The sequence below is a fragment of the Sceloporus occidentalis genome, unplaced genomic scaffold (genome assembly GCF_023333645.1).
Source record: "Sceloporus occidentalis isolate IW3139 unplaced genomic scaffold, rSceOcc1.0.p SCAF_6, whole genome shotgun sequence".
Classification (NCBI taxonomy): domain Eukaryota; kingdom Metazoa; phylum Chordata; class Lepidosauria; order Squamata; family Phrynosomatidae; genus Sceloporus; species Sceloporus occidentalis.
The window spans coordinates 119,276,893-119,289,323 of record NW_028316986.1 but is presented as its reverse complement, the minus strand read 5'-3'; the positions used below and the strand labels follow the sequence as shown (position 1 = coordinate 119,289,323).

General features: G+C 40.5%; 1 protein-coding gene across 6 annotated transcripts in view; it reads left to right on the top strand.

Moving 5' to 3' along the window:
- The window catches only part of ORC3 (origin recognition complex subunit 3), a 61,722-nt gene that overhangs the window by 3,672 nt on the left and 45,619 nt on the right, over positions 1 to 12,431 (top strand). For 3 of the 6 annotated variants that reach the window (XM_089530775.1, XM_089530773.1, XM_089530777.1), the window contains exons 3-4: positions 2,979 to 3,076; positions 4,847 to 4,991. In XM_089530775.1, coding sequence (XP_089386901.1) covers positions 2,979 to 3,076; positions 4,847 to 4,991 — 243 coding nt within the window. Of the gene's footprint in view, positions 1 to 2,024; positions 2,119 to 2,978; positions 3,077 to 3,891; positions 4,045 to 4,846; positions 4,992 to 8,225; positions 8,292 to 12,431 lie in introns of those variants that run through there. The other 3 variants (XM_089530774.1, XM_089530776.1, XM_089530778.1) reach the window with 3 other exon arrangements.

Genomic DNA, 12,431 nt, shown 5'->3' with positions numbered 1-12,431 from the left:
GTAATCCTAGTACGGTGCACCGCCATAACAATGGCAGCGCCCTGTATACACAGGTGCCGCCATTGTTATGTAAGTGCTGCACGGCGTCCGCACGTTGCCGCACGGTGCATACATAACCAGTGTGCCAGTGGCGCACTTGTTATGCCGCCCCTGCGGCTTTAAAAGAACCTGCTTTTGCGGGTTCTTTTTACTCTGCAGGGAAGCCAAGCGATTAAGCGGCTGCAGTTTCCCTGTGGAGGAAAAAACCGCCACCGCCAGACCGGACAACATGGAAGGTATGTACCGGGCCACTGTGTAAGATGATGCATGGGTACTGTATATATGAACCTTCTCCCTAGACAATTTTGTATTATCTTCTTTCTCCTGCTTCTCTATGTGTAAGCTGTTCCCAAAATTCCCAAACATATTTCTGTATACATATCTTTTTGCTCCTTTACAATTCTATTCACCCAAGTCTAATATAGCATTTCTGCCCCTCTTTTTTGTCAAATCCTGGCCATGCCCACTTTGACCTTCCTCACCATGAATGGGGAATTACAAAAAGCTTTAGGCCCATGTTGGGGGCAACAGACTAATGGTTTCATCTTGGGCAGATTATTTTCTGTGAGCTTCAGTTCTCCATTGATAAATGAAAGTAAGATTATGGGGTACATTTAAAACAAAGTAGTCACAATTAAGCGATAAAATATGAATACAGCCAGGTGGTTTCTGCCTTCTAAGGATTTCTAAATTTAAGTATTTGCTAAATAAAAAACACACACAGAACCCAAACCATTGTAGAATGCAGCCTTATTTTTAACTCAGAAGGATTGACTGTTGTTATTTTTTGTAGTGCAGATTTTTTCTAAAAAATTTGTTGCAGGTAAGCGTTACCAAGAGGACTATTAATTGTCAGTCCTGTACTCTGACTTCATCCTATACAGATCCAATTGAAATTTATTTTTTAAATTGCCAGGAGGGCAAGGGCAGTGGAATGATGCTCATGGTTGTTATTCTGATGAAAATAGAATAAATGATACAATTAGGGGGCTGTAGCCAAGATAGATAAAAAGATAATATGGAAACACAGCTATTTTAAACAAATTAATGTCTCCAGAACCAGATGAACTATGTTCAGGGGTACTAAAGGAACCTGCAAGGGGAAAAGAGGACCCAGGCAACTGCAATCTGAACAATTTGGCATCAATACCAGGAAGGATTCTATAGCAAATAAATAGTCTGCAGGCATTTAGAAAAGAAAGCTGCAATTACAAACAACCAGAATAGTTTTCTCAAGAACAAAGCCATCATAGTGTGATCTTATTTCATTTAAAAACATAGAATTACCGATTTGGTAGACTACAGAATGCTGTGGATGTATCTTGATTTCAGAAAGACATTCGACAGGGCACCCCATGGGAGTCTTGTGAACAAGCTGGTAAACTGTGGAGTAGATGATGCTACTGTTAGCTGAATTGCTAGGTGGTTGATAGACCAAACCCAAAGAATACTTACCAGTGGTTCCTCATCATCCTGAAGAAAAATTACAAGGGCTACAACAGAGGAGGGGCAACCAAGATAGAGAAGAGTTACCACATCACACCCTATGAGGAATGGTAATAGAACTCTGTATATTTAGTCCAGTGAAGAGAGCACTGAGTGGAGATCTAAATTGTCTTAAGATATCCAAAGAGCAGTCATATGAAAGGTGGGGGGAAATGCAAAAACTGGAGAGCATCCAAGGAAATCCAGTAAATAGAAGGAGACATGCTACAGTATAGTAAAAAGAATGACCTTGTTCTTGCTAAATGCCCAAAGGCTTTCATTCTTCTAGCAAGTAGTTTTGGAGCTCCTCATTTAGAACGTTGTGTAGATCATCTTTCCTGAAGGTTTAATTGGCCTTAAAAGACATATAGTGGCCACAATACATTGGTCTTGTCAGCAAATAAAAGATAATTTTTTAGAATCCTATGGTTTGTGTCCCATTTTCCTGCTTGAAAGGTGAAGAAATTTGTTTTCTGCTTCTTCAAAGGAAGGCCCAAATAATGGTTTCAAGTGGCAAGAAAGGAGATTCTGATTAAACACTAGTAAGATCCTGGTGGTAGGAACTTTTCTGCAGTGGAATGGCTACCACAGAAGGTAGTGGCCTCTCTTCCATTGGAGGTCTTTAAATAAAACTTCCATCTGTGGGGAATGCTGTAACTGTGGCCTCCTGTCAGGGGTTGGACTAGATTCATCTTTAGCTCTACAAGTCTATGATTTTATGATTGTATCATTGAAAGCAATGTGATATTCAAAAAAATAAAACATGGCACACCTTAAGTAGTGGTGGTATCCTTTAAAATATGGCAGAAATGGAGAAAAGGTAGAATGGATCTACTGGTAGATTGTGTGTTTATGTGTAGGTGTCCTCAAGTTGCCTGTCAACTGATGGCGACCCCTTGAATTTCATAAGCTTTTCTTAGGCAAGGACCACTCTAAGGTGGTTTTGCCAGTTCCTTCCTCTGAAATATGGCCTACAGCACCTGGCATTCATTGGTGGCCTCCCATCCAAGTACTAACCAGTGCTGACCTGCTTAGCTTCCAAGATCAGATGGGATCTGGTGGTTTTAGGGCAAGTAAGCTGCAACTGGTAGATTACTGGGCAATTTAAAATCAGCAATAAATTAGAAAGAAGAGTGACTACATGGACATAATAAAAGCACAAATGAGAAATTCAACTGGTTGTTCCATTTGTTTGTTTTTTAAAGGAGATAGTATTTGTCTATTCATATAAATATTTAAAGGAGGCTTTTACGTCTTATACTTTGAGGCAGCTAGTTGTGGGTGCGTATATCTTCTTGAGCTTTCTCCTGACTGCAGATGTATTCAAGTAAATGTGAGAAGAATTAAACAGAACAATTATTTTCACTTTTTTTTTTTTTGCATTTCTGTCCTTGAGAGAAATTCTGTGTTATAAATATTGCGTGTGACTGTCAATTTCTGTCTTATTTTTCTAGCTGACTACTTTAGTAAAGGTAATAAAGATGCTGAGGATAGTGGGCTACGTTTTGATACTTGTCAGTCCTTATGGAAAGAGATTAAGCGTGAAACAGAGGTGAGTTTTAATTTTAACCATGAGACTGATTTAAGCTTTATATGGAATGTGGTGGTTAAATCAAGAATTTTAATAATGTTTTGTATCAGAACTTAACCTATTAAGTGATTTGTGCATGTTCACTTTATACCATATGTTATGATTAATTTCCGCTACAATCAATAAACATACCTAGGTTTGAACTACAGTGTTACGAACTTACTCACATGCTACTTGAACTTAATCTTAAACGAACAGAACCTGGCTACCATTATAGGTGGAGGTTCACAAATGTGATTGTTTGTTAGTATAAATATAAAGGTTTATAAATAAAGGTTAATAATAATAATAGTACTTTTTATGAGTATACACTCGTCCCTCCACATTTGCTGGGGTTTTTGTGGGAAAACATTGACCTTCCTTATGCTTTGGATTACAGAGTATCTTTCTGTAGACACCATAATGTCTTCCTACAGGCCATGCTAGATGAGACTAATTGAATGATAAATAAAAAGATCTGAAGAACCAAAGGTTCTCCACCTCTGGTTTGTAACTGACAGATAGAAAATGGATTTTACTTGTGCATCTTATGATTATACTGCTCTACTATATTAATGTATTACCAGCTACTGAATTTGTCATCTTATTTCTAAAAAGCAAACCTGAAGACACAAACCTGTTATGAAAGCAACTGTGCTGTGAATTTTTTGTGCTTCCATGTGGTCTAAAAGGATCAAATCAAATACAGTTGGCCCTCACGGGTTTAACATCCACAGGTTTGATTATGTGCGAGTTTGCCATTGCCCTACCCCAGCCACTTTCCTCTTGCTTTTCAGGACAGAAGCAACACTTTGCTCACATTTCTTAACCTGTAGAGGAGATGATGATGATGATGATGATGATGATGATGATGATGATGATAATGATATGTTTATTTGTATTTTCCCGCTTCTCCCAACAGATCAAAGCGGGATTACAACCAAAAATAGGCATGTAGACTGAGTTAAGGCCTCCCAAGCCATGGCTATGTGTTCTTATCTCTATGGGCTAAAGGAGCATGAAGAGTGAACACCTGGTAGCCAGTCACTGCCATCACTGCTTGAGGATGTTGTGTGCACATTCACATGAGAGTGGTTGCAGTAGCTCTTGCCCCCAGGCACATGTTCTTCATGCTTCCCCTTTCTGAAACTTGAGGTTGTTGTATGAATGTGTGTGTGGCAGCCTCAGGCTTCAGGATAGTGGTGATGGGACTCACCCATCAGGTGCATGTTTCCTCCCCCCTGTGGAACCGACCAACCATCCACTTCTTTCAAGCCTAAAGAGTGTGCACCTGGCAGCCAGGCCTTGCCATCACCTCCACTGCTCCTCACCCTGTTCACAGCTTTTCCACTTTCACATGGGTCCTGTGCCCCTAACCCCTGCAGCTGTGGAGATTCAATTTACGTATCATTTTAAGGATATACCACACTATTTACGTTGTAATTTTTCTGCAGCTGATTATCTTCATGCTCCCTAATCTGATTTTTTTAAAAAAATTAATATTCTCCTAGACATCAAATTAGACACTTAAAAGCAACTATTTCAAAACATTTCTGGAAACTTAGAAAATTATATATTTGATTACCTGATAAATTATTTTGTCTGCAGGCTGTTGCCAGGTAAGCTAAATAATTTCATGTAATTACAGCTCAGTTAACTTTTGAGACTGTTTAAGGAATACACTGAAAGTTTATTGCGTGTCTTTCTTCTGTTGTCTAACTGTAAGCGCTGTATCTGTTTTCTTTTTAACAGCAACTACAAGAAGATCTCAATAAAAAGCTATTTGATAATCTTCTAGATTTTTTGAGAACATCTCATCTGGACTTCAAACAGAAGAAAACAGAATGGGCTTGTCGGATGAAGTCTAGAGAAATTCCTACAGCAGCAGTCGTCCTAGGTAATGCTTTATCTTGTATTATATCATATCCTTGGTCTAGTGAATCATCAGATTCACCAGATATTAACAGTGAAACCCCCCCACCCCCGGAAAACCTATTAGAGCTATTGTAGTCAAGGATCATGAAATAAAGATCATCATAATACCAAATCATAATACCAAATCAGATACCCAGATTTACTCCAGCAAGATACAGTATAATTGTGGAGGAGCCAATTTTAACTGGAAAAGGAACATAAGCATGTTGTTGATTATCTCTCTTCCGTGTGTCACCTAAATAATTCAACTAAATTGAGTTCTAACATTTATTTATCTTATTCATTTTTATTCTGCTTTTCTTTGAATAATGAGACTTTTAACATATTCAGAAGCAATACATATTAAAAACTACAAAATGTCAGTAAAAGTTATTCAGAAACAATTAGATAATTTACAAAGTTAAACATTAAAATTCATTAAAAAACTATATACAAACCTTAAAACCAGCATCACACAACATTAAAAGCCCATCCCAGACAGTTTTTAAAAGGCTGACAGCATAAAATTGTTTTAACTTGCTAATAGGAGAGCAAAATACAAAATCACCCTGGCTTTCCTAGGGCGGGAGTTCCAAAGTCTGTGAACAGCCACTGAGAAAGGCACTGTCTCCTGTTTTTCCACCAAATGAGCATGAGAAGATGGTGGGAAAGATAAAATGGCCTCTCCTGAAGGTCTTAGATCGGTAATGGGACGCACAAGTAGAGATAGAGTTCTTCAAATAGCCTAGACCTAAGTCTTAAAGGGCTTTATGGGTTATGACCAGCACTTTGGATTTTGCCCAGAAACAGACTGGCAGCCAGGGGAGCTGTGGCAAAAAGGGAGTTGTGTGCTTCTTGAAGGCAGCCCATTAACAATCTGGCTGCAATTGTTTGGGGCAGTTGAAGTTTCTGAGCACTTTTCAAAGATAGCTCCACACAGAGCACATTACAGTAAACTAAATGGGAAAATTTTAATGAGAAAAACAAGAAAATTGAAATAGTCACAGAATTCCCATAACTTGGATCAAATATTGATCAGAACAGAGATTGCAGTCAAGAAGTCAGAAGAAGACTAGGACTGGGAAGGGCAGCTATGAAAGAACTGGACAAAATCCTCAAGTGTAAAGATATAACTTGGAACACTTAAGTAAGGATAGTTCAAGCCATTGTATTCCCCATCATCATGTGTGAGTGTGAAAGCTGGACAGTGAAGAAAGCAGATAGAAAGAAAACCAACTAATTTGAGATGTGCTGAAGAGAGCTGAGGATACTGTGAACAGCCAAGAAGACAATCAAATGGGTTATAGAACAGATCAAGCCTGCACTCTCCCTAGAAGCCAGGATGATACAATTGAGACTGTTGTGCTTTGGCCATATCATGAGAAGGCATGAGTCATTAGAAAATTTATTTATTTATTTATTTAGGTATTTATACCCCGCCCTTCAGCCCTAATGGCTCTCGGGACAGCTTACAATTATTATTTTTAATCAGACAGTTCCCTGCCCTCAGGCTTACAATCTAAAAGACACGAAACAAAAGGAGAAGGGAATGGTGGAGGGAAAGGGGATGAGGTCCAGTGGTTCTTCTCTCCCTCTGAGGCCTGGACCAAGGCAGATGGATTGGAGAGAGGGCTCTTCCTTCTTCCAGGCTAGTCTTGATGGAGCTGGACCTGCCTGGTGAACTCCCTAAGAAAAGACAATGATGTTGGGAAATGTAAGGGAAGACAACACACCACATGGTTAGGTTCAATCAGAAAAGCCACAGACCTGAACTGACAGGATCTGAGCAGAGTAGTTGAGAAGAGGGAATCCTGGAGATTTTTCATCCATAGAGTCCCTGCTCTGGAGGTCAGGAGAGCCCTCTGGAGCCTGTTTCTAGGAAGCACTGAAGGCTTCCCTGGAAGGGAGAGGACCAGATGAAAGTTCTGCAATTGGATTAGGCCATTGTATTTTATTTACATTTGTTAAATCAGTAGTCCCTGAATCTGTAGATATTTACTGTGGCTATTTAAATACCAGTCCTCAAGTTTTAAATATAGTGTGATATACCACAGAGGCTGAACACAAAGCCCCTCAGACATGCAGAATTAGTTCCGTGCCCTTTGGATCACAAACAATGAATGTTTACCCTTTTGGATTTTTATCTGATAATTTTATCGTCTTTCAAATTTCAAGTACAACATAGCTGTATGAGTGTTGGCTTACTTATACATAACGAAGGGGTTAGTGCAAAGAATTAGAGAGCAGCATGACATAGGATCTCCAGAGGATCTTGAGAGAGACTACTTTCCCAGTGGGACTCCTATTCAAATTAGAAGGGTTTGAAAACCTTTAGACTTTATAGAGCCAAAGTGTTTTTTTTAAGAACAGTCCTTCAAGATGGGCAAGCGCGTTTGAGGAGGACCGAGAGACACAGATTGCCAACTTTAGAATGAGCAAACTAGAGGATCATGTGTTGAGAGTTGCATTAGGATTTTGTTTTACTTCTTCTTCAAGAGTGGTAGACAGTGAACAATCTCAAACACCTGCCATGTTAGCAATTTTTCACACTTTTTTGCATTTATTTATAGATTGTACAGCATGCCTTTCATCCCTTTGTTGATGAGTCAATTCACATACAAGCCTGATAATGAGACAACACAGGTGCCAAAGCCTCTGACAGCTCTACTTTCCATAGCACATGAAATCATAGCCTCTAAACCATCCCCTTCATGTACCTTGCCTCCCAGAATTATCTCTTTCTGGTGGCATCTGCATTCTCCTTAAGAGAAGGATATAAACATGATAAATAGGAATGCCATATAAAATTGTTAAAATTCTTGTTAAAGAATCTTGTTAAAAAGCTCTCTGTGTTACTTATAAATCGGTGTTGGCTGCTGCTGGTGTTCTATGCATCTGTGCATCTACATTTCCCCTCATAATAACAGCACAAGAATAGATAATATTCAGACAGGTCTGTTTTGGTATTCCTTTCTCCCTTTTGAAGACCAGTACCATGTTTCTGTCTTTTGTCTCTATTGCCAGTTATAAAGCATTTGCTGGCTTGGTGTAATTAATGTTGTGAAACATATAAATCAGTTCTTTTCAATCATCTTCCAAGAAGTGAGGTGAAGATAAATTGAAGCACCTAGACCGGGCTCTACAGGCGAATGATTATTCCAGCTCAGACATCAGAAGGGCTGCCAGACCCAGAAAAACCCAGAAGAGTGAAGACAAGCAGACTTCCAAAGGGAAGGTAGTTTGACCATACATCAAAGGAGTCACAGACAGAATAGGGAAAGTGGTAAGCAAACACAACCTCAAATAGTTCACAAACTGACCAAGAAAATCCAGTAAATGCTATGCTCAGCAAAGGACAGGGGAGACCCTCTCACAGCTGCAGAAGTTTACCACATACCATGCAGCTGCAGACAAATCTACATAGGGACTACCGAATGCAGTGTCCAAACACGAATCAAGGAACACGAGAGACACTGCAGATTGGGTCAGCCAGAAAAATCAGCAGCAGCAGAATACATTATAAACCATCCTGGGCACAAAATGCTGTTTGACAACACTGAAATTCTGGACCATGCCAACAACTATCAGGTCATAATGCACAGGGAAGCCATTGAAATCCACAATGGACAACTTCAATAGGAAAGAAGAAACTCTTAAAGTAAACGAAGGCCCTGGACAGACTGGCCCAAAGCGGTGTGCTGCCGCCGATACTAGAGTTCAGGAACATGCAGTAACCGCACTATGAAGACACACCCAACTAAAGGTGGTGGCAGGTTTGGGTGTGCAACGCCAGTACCCTGGTGAGAACAAACCGTGATACCCAAAAAGATCTGAAACTAGATGTAAAGTTCAAAAAGGGGGAAATTTAATTTAAAAGACAAAAATAAAAGGTCTTCTCCTCCCCAGCTCTAAACAAAAGATACTTTACAGTTCAGCTTTCTTCCAGACGACATCTTTCTGGGTCCGATGTAATTTGTTCTCCTTACTCAATGGAGCTGGTGCAGGGTCTTTCAGCTCCTAAATTCTTCTATTTTCTATGCTAATGGTAACTGATTTGGCTAAGTGGTGTAAGAAATGCCCTTTCCGGCTGTCTGGGCCTGCTTGCCACCAAAGGACAGCTCTCTGCTAGCTCTCAGAGAAACTGCTCCAACTAAAAACCTCTAGCTACAGCACAGCCTGCTGGGAAAGGGCAAACCAAACCTAGAAATGATGCAGGGGAAACCTACAGCTCCTCCCATAAACTAATACAAAGAACTTTTCTACACTAAAATAATCTATGGCCTGAACCAACACAAAGGAAAATGCAGGGGGAAATTCAAACAGTCCTGGCAGGACATCACACTCCCCGCTCAAAATTTCAACGAAATTTTGCAACCTTATGACCTATCCTATCCATTTATACATTAGATCAAAAGTTCTACCTAACACTGAACAAGGAAACTAAATCAGTCAAAGGTCTTTGATACTTGACCACTTTGTCTTTGCTTATAGTTCCTATGGTGGCCTTTCAGGGTAGTGTCTAATTACCAAAAGAGCTACATGTCTATCTGCTGATCGTTGAGATGATTTCGATTTGCTGCTCCCAGGTTGGCTACCTTTGCCTTCATCTCCTCCTCCCTCTACAGTGGTTTCCTCTTCACTGGATGAGGTATGGATGCTGTCAACGGAGGCTACCTTTTTGCGGATGATTCTCCTGTGAGATGAAGTGCTCGAGCATGAAGAATGGGTGTACCATGTGCTCTTTACTCCCTGCTCTTCTTTCTGAGAAGTGTGCATGGGATTCTTCCAAATGTCATAGTCTTTGCACAGCTTGCCACATTTGTTGCAACGAGCCTCATCATTCTCAGATTCACCAAGACTGGACATATAAGAGTCAGCGACACAGGGATAGAAAGAGTCATCCAGCTCTGAGCTAACCTCTGGGTTCTCTGTTGATTCCAATCCATTGTCATGGCTGATGCTTAGTTCCTCACAAGGTATTTTATTCATCAGGCTGGACTTCTTGATCTGCGTAGACCACTGGAGAGTCTCATCATTGAGCAGACACAAGCGGACTTTCATCTCAACAGACAAGCTGCCATCCTTATTCACATGCGCTTTCTTCTCTATGTCATCATTGACTAAGGAATGGGCCAACTCTCCAGCTTTAGAGTGCGCACAGTTGTGTGGAAATGGGACGCCATTCTCCAAGGACATTGTTAGGCCATTTGTGGAGGATTTTTCTGATGACCAGGAAAACCTTGTAGACCAATTGCTCAAGGATGATCGTGGGTGCATCACACTCTTTTTGGTTTCCAGTCTGAAGTTTATTTCTTGGTTTTCGCCATTGTTGTGATCAGGAACATCTAACTCCATCAGGAACTTTGGACCGGTCAGCCAAGTGGAAGACTGCACCTTTTGGGCTGAAGCTCCTCTTGTAGCAATATCAGCTGGATTTAATTCAGAAGGAACATATTTCCATTGACTTTGTTGAGTACAAGAAAGAATTTTATTCTTTGCTCTCAAATATGCTACTGCGGCAATTGCTATTTCAGAGGCATCACAAAAAATGTGTAGCTCATAAACGGTATTTGGTCCAGGCTCTACAGGAACATACTGTCTGGGCACAGTAAGGTGTTCAATGTTTTTGATCTGAGACGCCCAGGCCTTCCATGCTAAATCCAGGGCTGGGGGAAGATTTTCATCCCAGTCTTTAACTTGATTTATTATCTCTCTAAAGATGTTTCTGGCCACTATAAGCACTGGTGCTACAATACCCAAGGGGTCATAAACACTATTGATCGAAGAGAGTACTTTTCTCTTTGTAGTCTGAAGTTCAAGTTTGGGAACTCTGATTGAGAGTCTATCAGAGAAGACATTCCACAGAATACCAAGGCTACTCTGTGTACGCTTGTCTTCAAAGATTGTTGTGACATCCTTTTCGACAAGCTCTTCTTTAGGAAAAGTCTCTAAAACTTCTCTGCTATTAGAGACTACTTTATGAAGCTTTATCTTAGCCAAGCTTAGCACAGACTGTACCTCTTTAACAATTCGGCTGGCTTCTTGTGCTGAGTCGAAGGAAATCAGTAAGTCATCTACATAAAAGTTCGTGTTGATTGCACGATAAGCCTCTATACTACACTGATCTTTATATGTCTCTGCAGTCTTTTTTAGACAGTAATTGGCTACCGCTGGGCTGGGAGTATTCCCGAAAACATGTACTCTCATACGGAACTCAGTGATATCTTCCAAGGTTTCCGTGTTCTGGAACCACAGGAACTTTAGGAAGCGGCGATGTTCTGGCTTAACCAAGAAAGCATAGAACATTTTGTGTATGTCTGCTGTCACAGCTATTTTTCTTTCTCTAAACTTTAGAAGTGCTCCTAGTAAACTGTTAAGCAAGTCTGGTCCTTTAAGAAGAACATCATTAAGTGAGATGTTTTGTACCTTTGCACTTGAGTCGAAAACTATTCTCACCTTTTCTGGCTTTTGTGGGTGAGTTACCTTATGGTATGGCAAGAACCAATGCTCTTGGGGTTTACTGCACAAAGGAACTCTTTCAGCATAGTTGCTTGTAAACAGATCTTCAATGAACTGTACAATTTGTTCCTTCAAAGTGGGATCTTTGAGCATTCTATTTCTCAAAGCAAAAAGCCTTTTTTCCGCAAGATGACGGTTGTTAGGCAAAATTGGTCGGTCTTCTCTAAAGGGAAGAGGTGCCATCCAGCTCCCTTCACTATCTTGGACTGTCTCTAAATTCATTATGTCCAGGAACTTTCTTTCCTCACGGGAAAAGGCTATGTCTTCATCTCTTGCTGAAGTTTCAAAAATGGAGCCGTAGTCTGGGATAATACCAAGGCAACACACCTTAATGTGGCTTAAGCAACTTTGTAGTTGTGTGGGTCGTGAATTTGGAAATTGGCTATTTCCTGTAAGATTTAACGCTGCTGGCGGGCTCTTGCTATGGACGCACACAGGTCCAATAACTGTCCATCCAAGTGGCAGTTTTTGTGCTATTGGTGCACCTGGAGGTCCACTTACTTGTTTCAAGACCTGGAACAGCTCTGGGCAATCTGAGCCTATCAGTAGGGAAATTTCAGCATCTTTGTCCAATGCAGGAATTTCTTTTGCTATAGCTTTTAGGTGTGCATGGCTTTCAGCTACAGCCTTGGTTGCTATTTGGTTCTTGTTCCTAGGGATAGAAGAGCACTCTATTAAAGGAGGCAGTTTAATGTACCTTTTGCCATTGCAAGGCGAAATCATGAACTCTGTTGCCACTCTACCCTGCATTTGTTGCTGTCCAGTGCAGGTAGATATGGTATATTCAAGAATCTTGGCTTTGACCGCAAAGGTACTGAAGAACTCTGGTGTGGCCAAGGATGCGTCACTCTGTGAGTCTAGGGCAATATAAAGTCTTTTTCTAAAGTGAGGTTTGTCTTCTGGG